General features: G+C 44.2%; 1 protein-coding gene across 1 annotated transcript in view; it reads left to right on the plus strand.

Moving 5' to 3' along the window:
* The first annotated feature begins 10,873 nt into the window (after window positions 1–10,873).
* The window catches only part of LOC138299848 (fructose-1,6-bisphosphatase 1-like), a 60,210-nt gene continuing 44,554 nt past the window's right edge, over window positions 10,874–26,529 (plus strand). The window contains exon 1 of the mRNA XM_069238490.1: window positions 10,874–11,292. Within this exon, the coding sequence (XP_069094591.1) occupies window positions 11,123–11,292 (170 nt within the window). The 5' untranslated portion in view covers window positions 10,874–11,122. The remainder of the gene's footprint in view (window positions 11,293–26,529) is intronic.

Below are 26,529 nucleotides of genomic sequence, written 5' to 3' on the forward strand. Positions count from 1 at the left end.
CCCTCCTGAGATAAGTAACACAGGGTGGTAGTCAAGATGTATGATAGGTATGGGGAAGGCAGAGGGGACTATTACTATGATGATGCCACAGGATCTTTGGAGCAGAATCTGGTTGAAGCACTTAATCCTGGTGTACGTCAAACAGTTAACGAGGCCCTCGTGTGAGGCATTGGGCCCTTGAAGCACTACTTATGTGGTTTTTCACAGCAGCATTGCTGGATACCCTCAACCTCATTAGCAATTGAAGGCAGCAATGTCATTGCACAAGATAAGCCTGGATCTAAAACTCCTAAGATCCCCCAAGCTGAGGCTTTTGATAAATTGGCAACATCTCAGACCAAAGACCACTCTTACTGTGCTCCACCTGATCCCCCCTCCAACTCGTATGTCAGATGACGTAGATTCTTCCTCCTCTCAGAGCTTTGATCAAGGAGACAGCCCTGGACCTAGCAAACAGAAGTGTAAAACACACCATGGCCCAAACGGTAAACAACCAGGAGATATCATCCACCCAAGGTCTATGATAATGGTACCCCCACAAGAGGTGCAGACTATTTGCAATCACATATGCGCCAAAGTTTTGACAAAGAGGCCAGGGATCACCTACGACGCAAATGCCCCATACAGGACCTACCTTCTAAAGTCAATGACACCCCGGAGGTAGTCCCTACCATGGTTATCTACCTAAAGAAATATGCTAAAAACCCTAAAAAAGACCTTGATCATGCTTGTTATTCTTGCCAAGATACGTTACTGGATGTTTCAGGGCCAGTAACAAAGATACAGGAAATGGGTTATCAGGCTAAGGAGTCTGCAATACCCATTGACGCTAACGCACTGGGCCCAAAGGCCGACCTGCCAACTAGCCAACGCTAACTGTGCTATCTCTAGCGAACACCGCAGGTCCATACTCCTCAAACTAGAGTCGAAGCTCACAGAGCTTGCATCCTCTGAATCAGGCCAGATCACTCAGGGACTCCTGTCTCGGGCTTCTGTTCTAAAAGTTTTATTGAAGTTTGTGGCAACATACGCCAATTTGGGCAAGGCCCAAGGATTGATTAATAAGGTTTTCTGACCACTTTTAGGCAGGGCCAGTCACTCAGGGGGCGAGCATTCTGCCGCTGATACAACCAATGCCCACAAAGAGATTTTTTCCAATGACGTTGAGGAGGTAATCATGAGACCTCCTACAATCCCACTTTCTACCCCTTATGTTCCCGGGCCAACAGAAACCACTTCAGGAAGGAATGCTACAAGAGTACATAAGGATTGTTCCAGGACTCTGGCTCCACCGGTGAGGATTATTAAATTTTCCAAGGTTTTACTGGGGGGCAGAACTGGTCTGTTTTTATGTAACTGCTAATTGTTGACACAAGACCCCTGGGTTCTAGAATCTGTACAGGGTTACAAACTACCATTTTACAGCCCTCTCGTCCAAGTCTCCTTCCCTCACACAATGTATTTTTCCCAACAAGAACAAGCATTCATCTCCTCAGAGATAAAGGCGCTCCTGCAGAAAGGAGCAGTAGAGATGGCATCCCCACACCCAAAGGGTTTCTGCAGTTGCATTTTTCTGGTAGAAAAGAAGGGGGGTGGGTAACAATTGGTGTTAAACCTCAAAGACTTCCATGACTGCATAATTTATTGTCATTTCAAGATTAGGAGACATCCTACAAGAAGAATACTAGATGGTTCGGTGGGACCTAGAGGAAACATACCGGACCATTCCTATTTTGTCACCTCACTAACCTTTTCTCTAATTTCATTTGCAAGGGGTTTGTTATGAATTCAGAGTCCTTCCTTTCAGCCTCTCCTCCGCCCCATGTTGCTTCACAAAACTCATGAGGACGGTAGTAGAATCACTGAGAGCTTGGGGGGTATTGCCCAGACGTGGGTCCCATGATCACTGTGCCACTGGATTCAAGCTAGCCTGGCTGATGAAGGGTGATACCCTGAAACCGGTCCCAGGATGCTAGTTTCCGGCCCAGGGAGGACCTGGCTTGGCAGTTCGGGATGGACTGTTCCCATGAGGAACAGCGTCAAGACTGATTTGCATAGGGCTGTGTGCAAACTGGGGTGGCATCGTGAGCAAAAGAACGATGGATTAAACCCAGATCTGTGACTGTGGGTGAGTGTTTGCATTGTTCAGCACTCCGTCCATCATCCTTTTGTGTTGCTAAAGTTGCCCTAAGTGGGAAGGGTATGCCCAGACGTGGGTCCCATGATCACTGTGCCACTGGATTCAAGCTAGCCTGGCTGATGAAGGGTGATACCCTGAAACCGGTCCCAGGATGCTTGTTTCTGGTCCAGGGAGGACCTGGCTTGGCAGTTCGGGCTGGACTGTTCCCATGAGGAACAGGGTCAAGACTGATTTGCATATGGCTGGGTTCGAACTGGGGTGGCATGGTGGGCAAAAGAATGATGGATTAAACCCAGATCTGCGACTGGGGGTGAGCGTTTGCATTGTTCAGCACTCCGTCCATCATCCTTTTATGTTGCTAATCATTTATGTAGACAACTTCATCATCGTGTTCCAATGTTCCCAGCTAGCTATAACCCACCTACAGTGGAGGATTCTCCTCCTTCAGGATGCTGGGTTCATCATCAATGCTCAGAAATCAATCTTGATCCCATCTCACTGCTTGGAATTCCTACATTTTCAAGTGGACTCCCTGTTGACCCAATTAATCCTTCCGGCACAAAAAGCCTAGAATATCAAGAAAGAGTTGGGATCAATCTTGAGCAGGCAGAATGTGTCCCTGAGGTCCATCGCTCATCTAGTGGGGCTGTTGGTCCTCATCAAGCCAGGCTATTTTCCCAGGCCACCTCCACTATTGCCCTCTTCAATGCCTAAAAATCCAACATCTCTGCAAGGGCCTCACCTACTCAGAACAGTCATTTTATCGGAAGAAGCTAGGATGGAAATCTCTTGGTGGTTAGACCACATGGAAGCCTGGAATGGCAGAGTGATATTTGGCTTGACCCCCGAAAATTATAATAGAGTCTAATGCCAGCCACTGGGTTTGGGGGGGCCGCTGCGGTCCGATCTCCATGGTGGGCCACTAGTCCAAGACAGAGTTAAAGCTCCACGTCAATTACTTGGAACTCCTGGGGGGGTTGCTTTGTGATACAAAGTTTTTCTCCTGAGAAGTCTAATTGTTGCATACTTCTTCACATGGACAACATTGCAGCAGTGCGATATGTGGACAAGTTAGCTGGGACCAAATGATGTCTACTGGCAGAGATAGTCAAAGATTTGTGGCATTTTTGTCTTCAGAATCATATATCAATAATTGTGGAATATCTTCCATGCAAACTCAATTTAATAGTGGATGGGCATTCCCAACATATTTGGGACTTCAGTGGCTGGAGACTTATCCCACAGGTCTTCCATGTGCTTCATCAACAATGGGGACCACGCAGGATAGATTTATTTACATCTCGCCTCCATCATCAAATTCTGATCTTTTTCAGCTGGCATCTGGATGCATGAGCTACAGACAGGTTTCTCCAGGATTGGACTTCCTTCCTGGGTTACGCCTTCCCCTTTCATGATGATTCACACAGTGTTAGCACAGTTGAGACACCAGAAAATAGAGCTGGTCTTAGTAACTTCACTGTGGAGAGTGATGGTGTGGTTTCCAGTGATTCTGGAGCTAGTATGTTCTTGCCTGATTCTACTCCACTGGTGGTGGAACCTCCTTTGGACCTGGGGGACTTCCACATCCACTGATCCAATCAGGAAACCTCTCTCTGGTGGCTTGGAGTGTTTTGGTGGAAGATGGAGTCTCCCTGGCATTTCGTGAGAAGCTAATGCATTAATTAGTCAAGCATGGTCTTCAGGAACACACAAGAGATATGCTTTGGCATGGAGACTCTGGTGTAGTGAATGGGGTGCTGATCCCTTTAAAGCAGATTGCAGTTTAGTTGTACATTTTTTATCCTCGCTGGCCACCTCAGGCATGACCTATCGTTTAGTGAACAATTTTAGGTCAGCTGTTTCAGCAGGATATTTACCAACAGATGGCAGTCCTGTTGGAGAACATTCAGTGGTGTGCAAACTATTAAGAGGTATTTGGATTGTAAAATAGCTGCAACCGAAATATTTGGTTTTATGGGATGTTAATATATTCTTGAGGTTCTTAGATTCTTGGCCGGACAATAGATATCTTTTTCTAAAACTCTTATCAGCCAAATTGACCATGCTATTATGCCTCCTTTCCAGTAAATGGGTGTTGGATGTGCACGTCTTGGCTCTTGCAGGTGCATTTTTTCTCGTAAAGAGGTTTCCTTAGCTATCTGCACACAGACTAAATGTAATTCCAATTCAGTATCTCACCCAGCCTTTCTGGATAACCCTAAACTTTGATTAGTGCAATGCCTGAAAGTGTATGAGGTGAGTACCACAGAATTTGATACAAATATAAGAGGCCAATTGTTGATTGCACTTCAGAAACCATTTCAACCTGTAACATCTGCTACTCTAGCAAGATGGATGTGCTAGCTCTTAGCAGAAGCAAGAATTTACATTGCTGTTTTTGGCACCCACTCCGCCAGAGGCGCGATTGGCTTCCAAATCTTTTGCTTTGGGGTCTGGTTTAGATGATATTTTAAAGTCAACTGACTGGTCAGTCCAATCTATGTTTAAGGCTTTTTACTACAAACCCATTATAGATGTTGATTCTGTGGTGGCCCAGCTATAAACAAGCATACTCTGAGCCTCCGGTCCTGACACAGAATAAAAACATTTCCAGCATTCGTGACAAGAATTTTCAACTCTATTAAGGACATAGAGGCAAGGATTATCTCACCCATATATAATTGCATATTTTTGTATGTAATAAAAGTTGTGTATGATGTATTTTTTTTCCCTCCCTGCGAAGAAGTTGTTTATGATGTTTTACTATTGTGGACAAGTGTTAATGGCTTTGATACATTACTTCTTTTAGGAAACAAAGATAAATGATTTGGTTCACCCCACTGTTACGAATTTATGGGAGTGGCCCATGGTCATTATTGGTGCATCATGAGATGATCGACATCCCACTGTCGAGGAGAAGACTTTGAATCATAAATTCAAGACCTTCAAGCAAGGTACCCATTGGAACCGGTAGTTGTTATTCCAGATGGTTGAGGAGCCTAACGTTTTAGGATCTCGGACTGTTTAACTGTTCTATATTCTGGAGCAAAGAAAGAGGAAGCTGTTTTGCAGTGTATTGGGTATATAGGGTTGTGGACTCTATGGTTGAACATGTGACTATGGCGTGTTTATGGGATTTGTAATTGTTAGAAATATGGTCTCTAGTTGGCAGTGGTTTGCACCCTATCCAAGTAGGGACCCTCCCTTTAGTCAGGGTAAGGGAGTCACACAGCTAAGATAAACCCTGCTCACCCCCTTAGTAGCTTGGCACAAGCAGTCTGGCTTAATTCAGAGACGATATTTAAAGTATTTGTACACATAGTAACACAGTGAAAACACCACAAATGTACTCCACACCAGTTTAGAAAAATAGCTGATATTAATCTGAGTAAAACAAGACCGAAATGACAAAAATCCAACATAGCCAAGTCAAGATATCACTTTTTAAAAGTTTAAGCAAGTCTTAATCCACATGAAGCAGTGGATGTATCTTTTAGCACAATGAACCAAGGATGCGTCAAAAACAAAGACAATGTGGGCCACTGGGGAGGTGAGGTGCCAGAACAGCAAAGCGATACAGGAGGTGATGTATCGATTCTTTCCTCGTAGGAAAGGTAATGCGGAGATTTCCAGACACGCAACCTCGGTTCATTACTTCAGTGCGGGGTTGATGAAAAGTTGACAAGCAGGGAAGATGCGTGGAAAATCCAGACGTGCTGTGGTGATGGGACCCCAGTGAAAAAGGCACTCTATCAAATCTGCAGTCGCTGCACAGGCGCTGTCTCGATTCTTCAGGAGAAAGAGAGGCGCAAGGTCAATTGTTCCAGCACAGTGATGCATGCATTTTCTCCTTCAGGGCACCAGCATGCACTTTCAAGGGCCCAGGGACTGGGGTTGACACCACTTGGCAAGTCAGGACTCTCAGGAGAAGCCACATGCACTGGCAGATAAAGTCTTTGATGTCCCTGAGACTTATTAACAGGAGGCAAGCTCAGTCCAAGCCCTTGGAGAACCTTTGGAAGGAGGATGTAGAAAGCCAAGTCCAGTCCTTTTACTCCCAGGACAGAAGCAGCAAGCAGTAGGCCAGCACAACAAAGTAACAGACAGAGTGGCAGTCCCTCCTTCAGCATCCAGCTCTTTTTCCTGGCAGAATTTCCTCTGTTCAGAAGGATTCTAACTCTGTGGTGTCAAAGGTCCAATACTTATACCCATTTCCGTCTTTGAAATAGACAAACTTCAAAGAGAAGTCTTTGTACTACAAAAGACCCTGCCTTTCCTGCCCTGGCCTCAGACACACTCCAGAAGGTTGGAGACTGCTTGGTTTGATGACAGGCAAAGTCCTATTCAGGTGCAAGTTTCAGCTTCTCCCACCACTCTAGCTCAGGAAGACTCATCAGCCTGGTGATGGGCCATCAGAATGTGCAGGGCACACTTCAGCTCCCATTGTGTTACTGTCTAGAGTGAATGCACAAACAGCCCACCTGTCATCCTGACCCAGACATATATTCAGCAGACAAGCAGAGGCACAGAATTGTTAAGCAAGGAAATGCCCACTTTCTAAACGTGCAATTTTCAAACTCACAGTTCAAAAACCAACTTCGCCAAAAGATGTATTTTTGTGAGTTCAGAGACCCCAAAACGCATATCTCTATCTGTTTCCAATGGGAAATTACACTCACTTAAAAGGTATTTCAAGGCAATCCCTGTGTTTCCCTACAAGAGAGATAGGTACTTCACTATCAGGACATATAAAGCACACCAGTACATGTCCTATCTTTTAAATAGACTGCACCCTTGGGCATTGCCATGTTGAAATGGCAGTTTACAACTATACCACTGCTGACCAGTGCAAAAGTGCAAGTACTCCCCTGTCTAAATTGTATTGTGATTAGTTTATCCATGATTGGCATATTTGATTTACTGGTAAGTCCTAAATAAATTGCACTGTGTGTGCCCAGGGCCTGTAAACCACATGCTACTAGTGGGCCTGCAGCACTGATTGTGCCACCTACATGAGTAGCCCTGTAAATATGTCTCAGACCTATCACTCAGTGTCTGTGTGTGCAGTTCTAACTCCAAGTTCGACCTGACAAGTGCACCAACTTGCCAGGCCCAAACCTTCCCTTTTACTACATGTAAGTCACCCCTTAGGTAGGCCAAAGGTAGCCCCATGGGCAGGGTGCAGTGTATTTAAAAGGTAGGACATGTACTGGTATATTTTCCCTGTCTTGATAGTGAAATAATGCTAAATTTGTTTTTCACTATTGCAAGGCCTATCTTTCCCATAGGTTAACATGGGGATTGCCTTGAAATATCTTCTAAGTGTAAGTTCCCATTGGGAGCAGATAGAGGTATGGAGTTTGCGGGTCTCTGAGCTCACCATTTAAAAAGTACATCTTTTGGTGAAGTTGGTTTTAAAAGTGTACGTTTGAAAATGCCACTTTTAGAAAGTGGACATTTTCTTGTGTAACTGATCTGTGCCTTTGCCTGTCTGTGGAATACAAGCCTGGGTCAGGATTACAGTTGGGCTGTTTGTGAATTCACTCTAGACAGTCACACGAAGGGAGCGGAGGTGTGCCATGCATATCCTTATGGCCCATCATCAGACTGATGGGTCATTCTGGGCTAGAGTGGTTTGAGAAGCTGATACGTGCACTTAATTAGGGTTGTGCCCGTCCTGACACAAATCAGTCTCCAACCCCCTGGAGTGTGTCTGGGGCCAGGAAAAGCAGGGCCTTGTGCACTACAAAGACTTTCCTTTGAAACTTGCCTACTTCAAAGGTAGAAATGAGTATACATATTGGACCTCGGAGACCACAACTTTAGAATCCTTCTGGACTGAGAAAATTCTGCCAGAAAGAAGAGCTAAATGCCATAGGAGTGACTGCCATTCAGCCTGTTGCTTTGCTGTGCTGACCTGCTGCTTCTGCCCTGGGTGTGAAGGGACTGAATTATGCTTTCTATATCCTGCTTCCAAAGGTTCTCCAAGGGCTTGGACTGAGCTTGCCTCCTAGTGGAAGTCTCAGGGGCATCAAAGACTTCATCTGCCAGTACCTGGGCTCTCTTGCCGAGAGTCTTGACTAGCCAAGTGTCGCCAAATCTAGTTCCTGATCACTTGGGAGTAAGTTCTGGCGTAATCAAGATGAAACCAAGAACAACGACTCCAGAGCGACTTCGGAACTGGCGTCGCTGTGTGACTCTATATCGATGCCTGCACCAGAGCTGTGGTTCCCGCTGAGTGCCGTAACCAAAACTGAAGCCACAGGCGGAACGCTGCTGCAGCACCTTCGAACTCCCATGGAAAGCATGAGTCCTGAGTGCCATGTCACTGACGTCCGTGAGACCTGACGCTGATATCGCCTCAGCACCTGTTGCCCTGTGGTGTGATCGTGACACTGCAAAGTCGAGGCCTCACATCTTGACCTGCTGGATTCAACGACGCTGCCGGATTGTAAGGAACTGACGCCTCGCCACTGCATCACGTCCCCTGCAACAGTACAGAAGGAACTGAAGCCTCATCTCCCTGTTAGCAGTAAGAAACAGATGCCACCCCAGCTCCAGCGAATGCCTCACCTCCCTGACTCCTTGCAATGTCTTTGTTTCCTAATCGTTTTCAAAGGTACTGTGCCTGGGGTCCGTGCGACTCCGTGACTGGCAAGCACTCCCTTGCGAGTGGCATCAGACTGTTGGGAACAAATCTGTCAAGACATTGTGATAACCTCAGTTGGAGCTATTGTGTTTCTAAGCGCTTTATTGAGATTTACTCTTTAAAAATGTGTATCTTTGCTTGTGTAGGTTGGATTTCTGTCATTTTGGTTGTTTTACTCAAATAAATATTGGCTATTTTTCTAAACTGATGTAGAGTCCTTTTGTAGTGGCACAAATACTTTCCACATTGCCTCTGAGATAAGCCTGCTACTCGTGCCAAGCTACCAAGGGGGTGAGCAGGGATTATCTTGGGTGTTTAACACCCTTACCCTGACTAGAGTGAGCGTTCCTACTTGGACAGGGTGCAAACCACTGCCAACTAAAGACCCTATTTCAAACAAGGCCAATCGCATTTTCTACATTTTTATGATGTAAACTTTTGTGGTAATTCCTCAAGGGATTCCAATGATAAAATGGGGTCCTAAGATCTGTTTATCCACAAATGCATTTTACATAGACTATTGTATTTGATGTATCAATAAAATGGCTGAATGAATTAACACAAAATTTGCCAGAATTAAACATTACGGTTAAAAGATGATGCTTTGTGAGTACTGCTTTTAAGTAGAGTAAGTATTTATTAAGTGATAAGGCATTTAAGCTTAGTGATATCGGTCACTGCTGTACTTTCACAGAATTCCACAAACTTTGGTGAAATTACCACAGTACATGGCTGATAATTTATTTAAAAATATATAAACAAGAAAATAAATAAGTGTCCCTACCTGTTAACACTTAAATAAAGTGGTAATAGGAAGGTCCTATCACTTACGTATATATAAGGCCCTAACACTGAACACAGCCAAAGTATAGTAACAACAATATGTCTGCCTTTTCATTCTCTAAAAACAGCCATTACCCAATTATATACTGGCTTGACATCTGTGTGTACCATGGTTAGTGTTGTCTGGTTAGTGAGCTGAAAAGTGTGTGTAACAAGGTCCTATGCTTATAATAATTAGACGGTGGTGGATAACTTGTAAAGGAAAGTTAAAAGTATAACTTTATTATTTTTAAACTTTGTCTAGTCTTAACTTGGTTTGTATAGTGAAACCATTGGGTTTTTCATTAAATATATAGATCCAATATTTTTCCCGCCTCCATTATGCTGCAAGTGGCACCATGGATACACCACTGTTTCAAAAACGTAATCTTTTCCATTTCTTTGAAGTGTTACTTTGCCCTAGGCCAGTGGTTCCCAACCTGTGGTCCGGGGACCCCTCGTGATCCGCAAAGCCTTCTCAGGGGGTCCGCGACTGCTTAGAAAATTAACAAATATTGACAAATTAGGTCCCATGCTTCCAGTAATGATAAAGTGGGGATCCATAGAAGTCAAAAGGTTGGGAACCACTGCCCTAGGCTGTCGGGTGATGTTTATTATTAGTATGTTTATTTGTATCATGTTAAGTTTACTGAAAACCATTAACTACACGTCTGTACCTTATACCTCATCATCCAGCAGCTGCTCGGGGATACGTCCTATAACATGGTAAACGCATCTGGTTTACCACCACGCACAGCATGAACCACAAAACAAAGACAACACCTTTGCAATCACACACTCTACATGTCGTAGCTTGCTGCCCACGCATATAAGTATTTGGTGCCCCACACAGGGGTAGAAAGCACTACGTAAATACACAGTACAAGACGTAGTTAAAAAATATTTTTGCCATTGACTTAGTCTGAGGTAACTAAATAAATCTGTGTCACGGCCCGATAAATGTTCGCTGCAACAGGTTTACGACTACAACTCCCACAATAAATTCATTGTTCTTACTAAAGTCCAGGATTTTCTTTCTAGCCAATTCGGCCGTCAAGTTATGGCAACTTTTGTTGACCAAAGACCCACCCTTTGGCTTCAGAAACGTGTCTAGCTCTAGTAAAGGCAACTACGGATACTGTTCGACACATTTTTAAAGCTCTTTCCTTGTGGCTTAAGGGACCGGAAGAAATTAAGTTTAGTACACTGCAACCAATCGGAAGAGGAGTACAACATTTTGCCTCTCCCCCTACTTCCAGCTCATCTCCTCGAGTTTCTTTGCACGTAAACGGGGCATCTTCCCGCGCCACTGCTCTCAGACCCTCCCTCCTAGGCTGAAATTCTCGACCAGGATGTATTTTGTGTGATTTATGAACGGGTGGGCGTGGTTAAGTTTCAAGTGGGTGTGCTCTTCTAGTTCAATTGCTGACTTTGTGCAAGTCGACGGCATTCTCTAGCCCCTACTTCTCGCCCGTCCCCCGACTCTCGCTTAGTTTCTCTGTGGGACAGCCATGTCGGACCAGGCTCCCTTCGACACCGATGTCATCACCTTGACCCGGTTTGTGATGGAGGAGGGCAGGAAAGCCAAGGGGACAGGAGAACTGACCCAGCTGCTCAACTCGCTCTGCACTGCTGTGAAAGCAATCTCCTCCGCTGTCCGGAAGGCTGGGCTTGCCAACCTGTGAGTCTGTCCTCTTTCAGCTCTAAAAGTGTCAGTTTTTATGGTGAGAGGTACCACAACACCACCAACAATTCTACAATTAGCCGCCCAAGTCTTACTGGATTTGGGGGCGTGTCCCCGATATCTTAAAACCCGGTCTGTCTCTCTGATTATTTTTTTTGAAGAGATTTGCTGCGTATTTTGAAATGAATGCCTTCACGCAATTAATAGAAACGTGACAAGTTGTAAAACTTTTCTGTCAAATATATAATCTTCCCCGCTAATCTTTCCCTTCCCAAGGTAACCCTATATTAAGAGAAATAACCCAATCAAGTTGAAAAATGAGGGGCAAGCACTTCTTTGGCGTTGTCAATGATCTCCCTGGAATCTGGTTTAAATTAAATGCAAGAGCTTCGCGTCATGCCTCGCCTCAGATTTAGGAGGTCAGCACTTAAAGTCCCACAAATAGACATATATTACATCAGTGTATTCCCAGTTTCTCAAATCATGGTCAGAATGGGCCCAAAATAACCCTAGACACCTGAAACAAAAGATACAAGTACGTGAATCGCGATGTCTCGTAAAACATTGCTTGGTTGGCTAATTTTTGGATCAATATGTTGCGTATTAAAGGCCAAATTTAAGAAGCACTACAGCCACATTAGTGTCGTTTCTTTTTATGATAATGTGGCGTTAGGCTTCAAAAATTCGCTGCGCCGCAGTCACAAAGTGGCGCAATGCATGCATTGCGCCACTTTGTAACCCTTTGCACCACATTATGCCTGCACCATGCATAATGTATGCCAAAGGGGCGTTCCCCCATTAGGGGGAACCGCAGAAATGGCACAATGGAATCTAAGAGATTCCACTGCGTAATTTTTTGTGGCTACATTTAACGCTTGCTCAGACAAGGTGTTAAAAGGGGGCACATCATTGGTTTCAATGGGGCCCTATGTACTTGTCAGGGTTCCCGCCATGGTGTAACATATTTTAAATGTGGGTAACACATGGTGGTGGTAGGGGGGTGCTAAAGGACGCAAGAAAAATAGAGCTGCACTGGGAGCAGAAAGTGTTTTAAATCTTTCTGGGCCAATAATGTCGATCAGCACATTGGTTCCTTGCTAAAGACATACTTGGCATTGGTGCTTATGCAGCTACACTGCTCTGATTCCTAACTTGGACGGAAACAGAGGCTTTGGTCCTCAAAGGTGCTAGTTGGTGGATGAACAACTGACATTCTAGGAAGGCTCCAGAATCTAATTTCCTCATGGCCCATGTCTTACTACACCACACAATGCAAACATTTTAATACCTCACTAGCAGAGATTTATGTGTTTGAAAGAGAGAGTAGCTCATAAGGTTAACACATTTTCTTGAATTCTAAGGATTTTTAGTTCTGATTTAATAATGAGATAAAAAAAACACTTTAGATCCTATAGTGCAAAGAACATACTGAGGTCTCATTTTGACATTCAATGGCACACTCTTTCGCCCCCCCATCTCTGTGACGTAAGTTCAGGGGCATAGGAAGGGTGCTGTGGGTCCAGGAGTGCTCAAGGGAAATGTATTCATTTGTCTCTAGTTGGATAGTAACAGATAGAAATAATCATGGTGCATAGGGCCCCTGGGTTACTGCACCATTCATTGCTATCCCCCTGATTGGGAGATTGTTTTGGGACAGACCTCTCATATTTCCCACACATCACTCATTCAGACCAGCATTTATTTTGCATTCTGGAACTTGTAGTCTTGATCAGCCCATTGTAAAATCTGAACTACTTATCCACTGCACAATGAATAAACCTGGAATGGACAACATACTCATTCTTGGACCTGGGAAAATTAAGAGTCTGGTTTTGTGCCTTGCTGCTCACAACAACCCTGTCAGTGATCTAAGGTGCACACAAGTAGTTTATTCATATAATATTATGATTTAATAATGGACTAATAAAGACTACATCCTTGTATGAAAAGAAAACAAGCAAAAGGCTTATTATATAGTTTTATATATATATATATATATACATACACACACACACAAAACTGAGTTGTCCCCGGACAATTAATAGCCTGACAAGCCGGGAAAGCAGCACCACTGCAGATAGAAAGCAGGTCTGTGTGACTTTACTACATCGTCATATAAAGAGCAACAGGATGGAATAATTTCAGCAAAACTCAGTAACTGTGCTTTGAATTCGCCTACTAAGGTTTTTAAATGTGTGTTTGGCTGCAGCTACGTACCAAAGCAGAAATTATTGTCTACTAAAGATGTAATATAAATATGCAGGACTACCACTACCAGGATGCATTTTGTAACTCACCAGAGCATTCAATCAAGTAATCAGGTGCCTGCAATCATTTGCTCAACCCAAGCATTTGGCCTGTGACCAAGGACGATTAAGGCCTGGAAAATTTGTAAAGAATTCTTTGAATGTTACTGGCCTGTCTTATACTGTGGTATTGCCTTTCATTGTATTGTATGGTAATGTATGGTCTGTCATTATACTCATGATATGCTATGGTCTGGCGTAGCATGGCCTCTCATTGTGTGATATAGCATGGTCCGCCATTGTATAGTATGACCATGGCATGACCTAGCATGGTATGGGTTGGCCTGTCATTGTATATTGTGGTATGGTTTGCCCTTTTCTTTTATAGTATGATATTGTATGGCCTGTCATTGTACATTATGGTATGGTCTATCACTGTATAAAAATTATGGCTTGCCACTGTATAGTATGGTATGGCATGACTTACCATTGTATAGCATGGTCTGATTTGGCCTGACTTTGTATGGTATGGCATGGCCTGCCGTTGTATAGTATGACACACCCTGTCACTGTACTGTATGGTATGGTATGGCATGTCAATGCATGATAAGCTATGGCCTGTCATTGTATGGTATGGTGTGGTGTGGCCTGGCTTTGTATGGTATGGTGTGGCTTGTCATTGTAAGGTGTGTTATGTTACAGTCTGTCGTATAGTATGGTATGAACTTTCACTGTAGAGTATGGTATGGTATGGTGAGCCTTGTTGGATGTTATTTTATGGTATTTCCTGTCATTTGTGTATCAAGTTATGATGGTATGTTATGGCCTGTCAGATAGCAAGTTGTGCTATGGTATGGTCTGTCGTTGTATTGTATGGCCCGTGTTGTATATTGTGGTATGGCTTGTCATTGTATGGTATGGTCTGTCATTATATGGTATAGTGTGCTTACGTGAGTGTAGGGTGCAGTAAACTCTATTGGCACTGAGCGAGCTTTTTTTCTAAGTTGACTAAGATGTTTCTACCTGGTTTCACTGCTGGGCACTGATAATAAACTAGACACAGTGGTAGAGGCAGGGGTTAGAGTGGGGCCTATATCGAATTAGCTCCTTTTTAAGAGACTGACAGTAGTGCAAAGCTCTTCCTCCATCTCTTAAATGTCTTGAGCAATATTGCTGGGAATGAACGCTGCAGTCTGCTTATTTCCATCCCTGAAAAGTAGCCTAGCCTGTCAAAGTTGCTAGTTGTCACTGCTGTGAACAAACTGCTGATTGCATTTGCAGTCCAACCAAAAATGCTCATCGGGTTAATACACCTGCTGGTGAGCAGGAGTACAAAGGTTCTTAGAGCCTGCTTGAAGGCCTTCAGGTCAGGTGGCCCTCACCAAATCAGCCTGCCTCTCAGGCCTGCCCCACTCCCTTCCATCCAAGAGAGCGTGAGGCGGTGTAAATAGTCCACCTCACCTTTCCTCTAGCAAGGCACTCAGGCTCTGAACCACACCTTCCCCCACGCCCGCTGAATCTGTACACATCAGTTCAAGTAGGCAATCCTATATGAAAATGCACCAGCCCAGCAGAGTGCATGGGAAGCACTATCCTGGTCCTTCTGGGTGAGGGCTGATGACGGGCCCACCTGTCACCTGCTCAGTAATTCCAGTCCAGCAAGGGTGCTCAGGGCTATGTCATTAGTGGCATTATAATGGGCACAAAAATCCACAACACTGTTCCCCAAAAAATGAGACACAATTGGCACTCTGGTGCTGACGTAACACTCAATTCCTGACTGCCTACCTTACTAATATTTGGAAGATAACATTTAGCCCAAGAAAGTGTATCTATAAGGGGCAGTGGTAAGTTATGGAGGTTGGGGTGATTTATAAGTTTCACCTACCTCGAGCATACACTGTTAGCAAAAGCTATTGTTCTTTGGCAAAAAACAAATCCTAAATGGGGCTTACAGCCAGCTCATTACTTAACTTTTACTCACCATTTGTTGGCTCCCACGTCACTCTAGCTTCTTTGCTTACTTTTGTTTAGCCCCTCCTTTTCATCTCCGGCTTACTCCTGGGCTTTGAGTCTCTGTTGGTTCCGTGGAACATGGACCAAATACAACTTTCTGTGGCCAGTGTACTTCCACTGGCAGCAGACTCCTTCAGGTGCTCTTTTGTTACTTGTGGACCTGCACTTTTATTGAGTGCATGTCCAAAAGTAATTCTGCTTCATCCCGCCTGCGTTTCCCCTGCCCTTAATTGTTTTTCACCAACCCCTGGCCCTTCTCCCACTTTCCAATGTGTTGACCTGCCTCCCCCAAACACCTGCATGCTGTTTATTTACATGTTGCACAGCTTTGTGGCCTGCTATACAACATGGTTTAAAAAAGGAAGAAAGCGCTTTGATGTTTTGTTTTTTGTGTGTGTTTTTTTACATTTGTAATTTACTTTAAGCCATGTTGCACTGCTGTGTAACATGTAAAAATGTTGACAAAGCCAATAGATTTCACATAGGCAAAAACTAGCTTTGAAAATGCATGTTTGCAAAAGCCAGTAAACTAGACCATCCTGATTTAGTTTTTAAAGAGTTCTATTTCTAAGAAAGATATAAAATGACCTCAGATCTGGTGTTAGCCAAGACCGTTTGATTTTATTAAAATTATGTGCATAATCTACTTCGTTGTAGGGTTTTTCAGCCAGACCTCTTCATCTATTGTTGCGATATTCACACACTTCTTCTGCGTACTACATCATACACTATGTGGCAATGGGTCAGCCCAGTTCAGTGACTGGGCAAAGTCACTGTGAATGAGTATTGTTATATATGGTTTTGTGTTAGCGTCTGTTGCTCTCTACTTTGTCCTCTGCTCCACTTTCCCGAATGCTACCTCTGTGGAATTCATCTTAAAACCAGGTATATGTGTCTGAATTCAGATACTTGGAAGTAGGATCCTTTGTGTTTAATGAATGTGGACTGCGCCTGTGGCATCAGGTCAGCCTGTGGCTTGGTAGGAGCAATACCTTCCTCTGTCTTGATCTCTTGGAGAGGCAATAACCCAGCAGTAGCACATCATTGATAAGAGTTCATCTAGATTCTAGTACACTTTCTGGAGAGTGACATCTCCCCAGAAGCTAGTTGCAAGTGAATTGCACCACACCTGAAAGGAAAATTCCTTTAACAAGACTGGTCCCCCCCCCAGATATTCAAGGCAAATTTCTATCTGAGCCGTCTGTTGATCAGAATTCAACTGCCACTGTCAGTCACTTTTTGTTATTTCAAAGAGCCCTGCATACCCATCTAGTGAAAGGTTTGGACCAGACGCAGAAATTTTGAAAGCATCCCTTGCAGCAAAAAGGACTGTGTACCCGGCAGAGGAAAAACACTGCTGCGGGAACCTGAAGGAAAAGAGAGGGGATAGAATATCAAAACTGAGAGAATTTCTCTTCCTTTGGGACAGAGCTATCCCCCATCACTACCATAAAGAGTTGAAGAACAAAGTCTGCTGAAGCTGGAGGCTATGGATTGCTATTCAGTCCACACCCAGCTTCTTAACAGAGGCCTGAAAGCCTCTGTGCCTTTGCTGCCCCTGAGAGTTGCTGTGATCAACCACATTTCCTTGCATGAGCCCTGTGTTCCTCCTGAGTTCAGCATTGCCCCCTCTGACTGAGTGCATATTCCTTTAAAAGGCCTACATGCTCTTGATTCCATTTCTACCCACATAACCTACCGGGATTCCCTCTGAGTGTGCTCTGTGTTAAGGAGCAAAAGATGACCGTAGAAGAATATAACATTTTCTAGCTGTCGCTTAAAGAATTTTCAATTCTGTTAAGGACAGGGAGGCGAGAATTATGCTTCTCTTTCTATGCTTTTCTTTTCACAGCAGTCAATAAAAATACTTTTTTTCAAAAAACTACATTTCCCAGTAAAACGTACTGATCACATGACCAACCACAGAGTATTCCCCCTATAAAAACTGGTCACATGAATACTCGTGCTCTTTCTTTGCAACTGAATACTCAACAATGCCTCAAACATGAGACAAAACAAGCACTAAATACAATCCCAGAGTCCTAGAACATCCTTAACAAGCGGAGGCCGGACCCAAGCCCACCAAGACCACCACGAAATCCATGGATAGACCAACTCCAAACAGGAGGGAAAGCCATAAAAACGATTCCCCAAAAGAATCCCATACATAGATGCCATAATGGCGGAAACTTAAAACTTGGAACATTGAAGCTACTTGAAATGCTATACTTATACCTTACGATGTACATACACGTCTCCTCCGGGTGGGATAATCCTCGACTCCGTGTCCTTAATAGAATAAAAAATTCTGAACGCGACAGCTAGAACATTTTCTATGTTAGGACCGAAGGCTCCAATTATGCTTGTTCAAAGCTGTGCGACCACCACTGACGCTATATCCACAATCGGTTTGTAGTAAAATGACTCAAAAGTAGATTCAGTATACCAATCTGCTGCTATCCTGATTTCATCCAATCTGGAACCTAGTGAAAAAGATTTTGAGCCATAGCGTTTCTAGCAGAGCGAGCGCCAAACAGTGAAACATCAATGCCAGCTTCTGAGAGTAACCAACGCATCCATCTGGTCGGAGTGGCAGAGAAAACTGGTCTAAATGGCTTTTGCAAGGCATTAGGATCTAAGCGGAACTCACAGTTTGCCTCCTCATCAGCCTTAAGACACTGTACCACATAAAGTTTATAATCCTGGGGGAAATACGGATAAGAAATCAACCTGGTATTAGTTTTGGCTCTCCTAGAAACAGAAGAGGATACTCCCTCTGGAGAAAATTGTCTACCTTTGATATCCAAGGCTCTCCCATCTGAGACCCATTTACAAAAGATCCAACATAATAACATAGTTAACTTGGCCTATAACTGTTTGCGTGACAAATACTTATTATCAGGCCAAGATTTAAAAAAATCTGAGCACAATATGCACATCCCATAAGGAAGTATATTTTGGCTAAGGAGGCCTGGAAAATCGAATACTTCTCAAAAATTTGCACACCAAAGGATCTTCTCCAACAGATTTACTATTAACTTGGGTATGACCTGCTGAAATAGCAGATCTGTAGTTATTCACTGATCTATAGGAAAGCCCTGCTTTAGCTAAAGAGGACAAAAAGTTGATCACAAAACACACGTGCCTGAGGGGGATCCAGACCCCTTTCACCACACCAATTAGCCCATCTCCGCCATGCCGAAGCATAACGTCTGTGGGTATTATTGGACCAAGATTGCTTGATGTAAGCCGAAGCTTGTGGCGAAATGCCTGGCACTTTCCGTCTACCACTGAAACCCTCCAGGCCACCAACTGCAATTGTTCGGAGAGGATCACAGGATGTGGAAGGCCTACTGGGTCCAGCAACAGATTCTGATGATGAGGGATAAGAAGGGGAGATTCGAAGGACCAGAACCAATAGGAACCATAGTTGAGCCATCCACAGAGGTGTCACCAACACCAGGCCCACCTTATGACGACGTACCTGGGCGAGAACCCTGGGAATCATATTGAATGTCAGAAAGGCATACCCACTGAGGGATGACCAGTCCTGCAAGAATGCATCCATCACTAGTGCTTCCGGATCTGGACGCCAACTGAAAAAGGCAGGAATTTGTCAGTTGAGCCGGAAGGCAAACAGATCCACTGAACAGGGACCCTAGGAACGATTGAGGAGGGCAAAGACCTGTGGATGTAATCTCTAATTGCTGAAATCCCGAAGATGACGGGAGTACCAGTCCGTCATCTAATTCTTGGACCCCGACAGGTATTCCGCTATGATTGAGATCTGATATTGACGGCAGGAATGCCATAGATCCTTAGCAATCTCTGCTAACATGCAAGATCTCTTACCCCATAATCTGTTGACATAACCTACCGCCGAAGCGTTGTCCATTCTCAACAGAATGCATCAATTGGTCCTGACAGGGGACAGGCTCCTAACCGCAAAAGAACCGGCCAGCAATTCCAGGCAGTTGATGTGGAGTTGAAGCTCTGATTCCGACCAACGACCTCCCGTGGAGCGGAAACCGCATTTGGCACCTCAGCCCCATCTGCTGGCATCCGATTCTAAAATGACATCCGCTTCCATGTGGTTCAACCACCAATACATCTCCATCCTAGCCTCCTGTGATAGCTGAATCTGGTCTGCATACACTAACCCCTTCTGCAGATGCTGAATCTTTAGATGATGAAGATCCCTGTAATGAAGGGGACCCGGGAATATTGCCTGAATGGATGAGTCCAAAAGACCCACAATCCGAGCCACTGATCTCAACGATATTGTCTGGGTTCGCAAGGCAGACCTCAACTCACTCTTGATGTTCTGAATCTTTTGCTGAGGAAGGATCAATTAGGACAAGACAGAATCTCATCTGGAATCCCAAGAATTCCATCCGTTGGATTGGGACTAGACAGGACTTCGGTTGATTGGTGACAAATCCCAGGAGCTGCAACAGTTGAACTGTCCATGACTGGTGTGAGTAACAGTCAGAGGATCCCGGGCCATCAGAAAGAGATTGCCGAGGTAGACTATTAGACTGACGCTTTGCGCGCTAAGCACCTCCACCACTGGTCTCATCAGCTTGGTGAAGCGCCATGGGGCTGATGAGAGACCAAATGGAAGGACCTTGTACTCGTAACATTGACCCTGCCAGAAGAATTTCAGAAAGCACCTGTGGGGAGCGAAAATGGGTACCTACAGATAAGCGTCTTTTAGATCCAGGTGGACCATCCAGTCACCGTCTTGAAGCAGGTCTCTGAGGAGATGGATTCTGTCCATCTTGAAGTGCCTGTAAAAAATCCAAGAATTGAAATTCTTGAGATTGAGCACCAAATGATAACCTCATCCCCATTTGATGACCAAGAAAATGGAACTGGCTAAGCCCTTTGGATGGGGGCAGGACAGGCAGATTGCATCCTTCTGGAGCAACTTGTGAATCTTCTCCTGTTATGAGTTTTTGATTGTGTAGCGAAAAAATAGATCTTGTGGAGGAGAGTTCTGAAACAGGGAACTGTAGAACTCCAGTTTGTACCCCCAAACGGATTCCAGAACCCAGGAATCCTGGGTCAGCCATGCCCAACTGTGCACAAAATACTGAATCCTTCCCCCCAATATTACTTCTGAATAAGGTAAAATGCTAACCTGAATATCCTGACTCCTCAGCGCCTCTCTGTTGGCCTCTGCCATAGCCCCTGTGGAATCGTTGATGTCCTCCACGAGGACGGGAGGGGTAGAAGTTCTGATCGGATGGCTCATTTTGCCAGTTACTGCGGGAGCGGTTGAAGTTCTCTCGTGGGGGACCCTGGTAGAATCCTCTGACTCAGGAACGGGCCCTAAATCATCCATCCCTGCCGAAAAGGGTGTTGCAAAAGACCTTTTTCAGAGACAGGTGTGCTTTATCTAGAGTATTAGAGGCTGCAGCAAATTTCGCTAAATCCTTAACAAAAGGACCTTCTAAAAGGAGACCCTGCACCACAGGCCCAGACTCCGAGGATGCCAAGTCATTAAGCTTAGGGTCAATGCGCATCAAGATAGATCTCCGTCTCTGTTTACATTGCCATATTGGTGTTACCCAACAGGCAGACTGCATGTTGCGCCCAATCAATCAGGATGTCAGGGTCAACAGCTATACCTGATTCCTTGGCCTGAAAATCGAGTTCTAAAATTTTAGTAAGGGGTCCTGACACAACCGCCAGGCTCTGTTGAGAGCTTTCTTGGGGTCTTTGGCCCACTTCTTCATGAAGTTTACCATTGTTGGGTCCACCTCTGGAGTATCTGAAACCTTTCCGGCCAGGTCTGGTCTGGGGCATTCAGAGCAAAGTCTTGCCCTCACCTCTTTGTTGAAGCCCTGCCAATGATTAGATTGGACATAATTAGCGACCTCCGGCAGGGGAGACCAATTGGTGGACCGAGGGTACACAGTGTCCATGGGATCGAAAGTGAGAACCTTAGGGGGACTTGGACCGTGATCCGATCCGCAATCCTGAAGCTTTTTCTTGCTGGGGCCCGGAGCGTCATCCTGATCACTGTCCAATAAATCAGAGGAGTACTCTGACCCAACTGGATCTGGCAATTTGAGAGAATCATCTGATGTTGAAGCCTGGGGCTGGGAATGGCTATACCCATGTTTTCCCATAATATAAGCTGAAAATTGTTCAAGGACATCAGAGTGCCAACATTTCCCCTTAGACTTCCCTTTAGCTTTGCCCCAGATGGATTGGCAGTGTGAGGAATGGGCTCAGTAGAGGCAGGGAGAGGAGGGAGCCAGCCTTGCTGTCACGCAAATCCTTTAAGATGCGATGTCAGAGGGCCTAAAGCCTTAGCCAAGGCCTTATTGACTGAAAGCTGCATATTAGTATCTAGTGCTTCCACTAGGCTGTCCTCAAACGAAGGACCAAACTCCTGACTTTAGGCAGAGCCTATGCCAGATTTCCTCCTCTATGGTTGATCACGTGTCATGACTAATAGTGGGTCATGTCGTTTTTTACTTTCCATGATGTTCATTGGCTGCTGTGTTAAAAATAAAGCATGGAAAGAGAAGCATAATCTGAGCCTCCGGTCCTGAGATAGAATTAATTATGCAGAAAGTGGTGAAGTGCACCGCCAACGCTGTCCCAAGCCTCCTTGCCGCTTCAGAAGTCGCACAGCATTAACAAGCATGCAGGCGCGTTAGTGAAAGTCCAGAAGGACTAGCACACGCTTGATCATGGGCAACCAAGATAGCATCCGCGATCAGCTCCTTTCCTGCTTCACAAATAAATAAGGCATGCGAGAGCCTCGCGACCCACGTAGCCATAGCGCTCCACCTGAAACAAATCGATTAACAATGCGATTGCAAACACAGCATGATTGTCAGCGCAACCCGAAAGGGTCAAAACAAATAACATCCATATGGTAAGACAAAATAAGAATAGTGACTTAACTGGCTGCAGAGCAGCAAAGAAAGAGGACGAGTATTCATGTCACCAGGTTTTATAGGGGGGGGATACTCGATGGTTGGTCATCTAATCAGTATGTTTTACTAGGAAATGTAGTTTTTTTAATAAAAGTCTTTTTATTGGCTGTTGTGAAAATAAAAGCATAGAAAGAGAAGCATAATCGGAGCCTCAAGTCCTGACACAGAATTACTGAAAATGTCTGTCCTCGACACAGTGCTCAGTCTGCCTTCTGTTTCATTGCTGCCCTTGTGTCCAGCTGCAAGGGACACTTAACCCATCTGTGTAAGGACCAGTAAGCCTACATTTGACTCTAGGCCTATCATGTTATAACATCAGCAGCATCCCCTGTGTGAGGTCCCATGATCATTGACCTACAGAGTTGCCACTTGTATTCTTAACAACCTGTGTGCGGCATCAGTGCTTCAGAGCCAGGGTCTTAGAATATGTTGATCAAAACATATATGCACCAGTTACGCTCTAAGCCTGGTTATTACGATTTGCTTTTGTCAACAGGCAAATGTGACAGCAGGGGCAAAATAACTGATTAGATGAAAGATAACTTTGTAAATGCATGCATTTCTCTTGCTACACTATCTCAGTTCACCAAACAGTATTGCCTCAGAATCATTGCTTGATTTTTTTCCCCCCATTTTTCTCATGAGGTTTTCAACTTCTGTTAAGTTTATCTAAATTAAGCCCAGGCAGAAAAGTGGGCATTTTCTTCAGCACCTGGATTCTTTTTGTTGTTGTTGTTTCCTCCAATCATCCTGATGATCCACTCACATCTATTTTACTAAATTGATAATTTTATAGTTGCAGCTAATTTACAGAAATTTGACAAGCTAATTGGAGACTTGCTATATGAAATGCAGAAGCCGACATCAGTGATGGGTAATTTGTCTCCTCCAGTGAGATTGAAAACAGTTGCAACACTGTTAATTGATACGGCAACACCTGACACCATATAAGGCAAACTATCACAGGATCCTATGCTCCCACTCTGTGTACCCATGGATTGATTGAGATTTTGTGACTGGATATGCAACAAGCATAGAAATTCTAGCCTTCTATAGCAGCCTGCACCCTGGCCCCCAGCCCAGATACATATACTTAGGATACTACAATGAGTGAAGAATGTATCGACCAGACGCCCACATCACCCAGACAAGAAGGAATAAAGTCCCAGGAGCGCTTTACCATCTACCAAGACACTGATTGTGATATGGACTGTATGACACATGGGTTCCTAATTTGTCATCTACTAGTTTATATTCGAAATTCGCTCCACACTGTAATCACAGCTCAGAATTTAATTGTTGTAGAATTCATGTTCTTCTAAAATATCCTAAGTTGTAACTTCTGCAGTAGACCTTCACTCAGTCAGTGGCACCTAATAGCGCAATAAGTTCAGGAGTGTTCTGAAATTCTTTATCTTCGAAAATGCAATTTGGCTGTTACCTCCTGAAGTATTTCTGTCTTCTTTCCCAAATTCCAGAGAACAACTCAAGTTTCTGCTCAAACATTCTGTTGTATATTTTGTGGCCTCCATGTCTACAGAGTACTCGTTTGGAACCCATTTTTCAAAAGTCATTGACGCTGACATATAATTTAATCTAGTGTTCTCCCTCTCTAGCATGTCTGAAATATCTGGTTCAATCCTTTTTTATAGTAGTTATTAGAAAGGTAGATCTCTTGTCTGAACCCAAGGCTTTTAGCAGTGCACATCAAGCACTGGTACAGTGCATGACCTTCAGCTTTGCCTGACACCCAAGCCCATGCCCTCAAAACATGCTTCATATACCTTTCAGCTGAGTACAGTGTGTTTGGGGGCAGTAAGTGTAAGAGGGCAATGCATTGCAGCCAATCTCCATGCACCACTGCTGCTGGACAAAGCTTTTAGCAGTGCTCAGGGAGTTTCAGGATATCATGCTAGGGATATCTCTACACACAGCCACCCCCTCCCCCAGAGCACAATTCGCATCGATTTCACTGTGCATAATGGACGCTAGGCAATGGACACTAGGAGCAGGATGAGGCCATTAGAGACCATCAGCAGCAAATTATTTCATTCAGAAAGCTTTCTACACACTGCATTTAGCCATATACAACAGACTTTGGGCATGTGGCATAACCTTGGATCACATAACCATCCCTATGCTTTGCCACTAAAACATGCTGCAGATTAACTTCGTACATGGACAGTACAAACTGGGAACGGGGATTATCATTCATCTATTCCCTTGCTTATTCTCCTAGCCCCCAAAGTTTACAGCGCATGGCCATTGGCCTAGCACAGAAGGTCTTGCATATATAAATTAGCCAAACCTCCTTGTTCTTGGTGTCTGTTTTGGCACTAATGGGGTTTCCATTTTACGTTTGGTATGGTGATGGGCTTAGTTTTTTTTGCCAACCTCATCTAATCAAAATAATTACAAAATATGCAAACATCCATACCTACACATAGAGGCTTTGGATCAGCTCACCATTTTGCCTGATCACCTCGGCACATTCACTTGCACGGAAGTGCTCCTTGGTGCCAGTGCTGTATGGGTCAGTACCTTAATTTGTTATTGCTTTTTTCTTTCCATTATTTTAGTTTTTAGTCAAGCTTTTGTGCATCTTCAGGTTATCAAACCAAAACAGTACCTTTTCTTTGAGATAGTAAGAATCGTCAGCATGGATTATTAAATGTGTGTATATGTATGTAACAGACTTTGTTTAGCTCAAATCTTGCTAGAAAGCAAGGCACGCAGAAGACGGCAGAATAGCACAGGGAAGCCAGTAATAGGTAGGTAAGTGGTGTGTTTCTATTAAGTGGATGGATAGTGTTCAATGCAGAGATGTCTTCAAAGTCTTCCTGAATTCAGGAGGGTTGGTGCAATTCTAATGTCAGTGGGGATGCTGTTCCAAATTTCTAAAAGCCTAGTCTGAGCAGTCATGCTTCTGTTTTTTCTTTCTGATACGTTTTCATCTTGAGTTTGAGGATTTTGTGGGTGTCCTGATGCAGCACAGTTCACCTGAGATGGTCATTTATTCTTTTGGCCAGGTATTTCAATGCATCTTTTCTGTTGCCTTTCGAGTGACGCATCTGGTCTTGAAAATTATATGGTCCTGTAAAGAACCTATGTAGTTCTTTCAGAGTTGGGATGGTGTGATTGAATTTCTTCAAGCCCTTAGTAAGAATTGCCACAGCTTATAGGATTTCTTTGAGGAGTGCTAGACGGGTGTTGGGTAGGCTGAGTACAGCGTTGTATCCATCTAGGTCTGAGAATACAAGGGCGTTCGTTCTTGTTCTGAAATTGATTTTAGAAGGAAATTTAATTTTTTCACAGGAGGGAGAGCTTTTCCTGCAACATGTTCCATCAAACTGAAGCCTCTTATAAAAATAAATACAAGTGCTGTCAGCTGAGGTCTGAAGCTATTTAGGTTAGCTTCTGATAGCCAGACTTTAATTTGTGACTGGAGCGGTTAGTGTGGGTTCAACTTTCAGTAGGTAATTGATATTCACATCTGGCCTGGCTGGAAGGTAGGTTCTATCACTGAAAGTCACTGGAGGAGAAGGATTTGAATATGAGTTGAGTTTCGTGACCATACTAATGACTTGATGTTGCTAGTGATTAAGGGTTTAAGAGGTTTGGCTGAATAAGATAATGGGAGAGAGTATGTATATTAAGGATATTGTGCAGTGGACCAGGAGTTTCTGGGAGGCCACAGTTCATATTTGTTTGCTGTAATGCCAATTTGTGGGAAGTGAACCATTGTAAGACTGTTAGAAAAGTCCATGTTTCTTTTAACGTTGTGAAACAGTACTTCATGGGCAAGTTTGTCAAAAGTGTGGAGGTTGAGCAGGAGTCATTGGTGGGGAGGATGTCGTTGACTACTGATGTATGGTCTGAAGCAGGTTGGAAGTGTTGTAGAAGATTGTTCTTTCTCATGTTGTGAAGTAAGTTGAGACTCCGTGATTTTTTTTCTTCCAATGAAGGGTAGTGTTAGAAATGGGATCTCTAGTTGGCAGTCAGTGTGAACCCTGTCC

This window comes from Pleurodeles waltl, chromosome 1_2 (assembly GCF_031143425.1).
Source record: "Pleurodeles waltl isolate 20211129_DDA chromosome 1_2, aPleWal1.hap1.20221129, whole genome shotgun sequence".
Lineage (NCBI taxonomy): Eukaryota > Metazoa > Chordata > Amphibia > Caudata > Salamandridae > Pleurodeles > Pleurodeles waltl.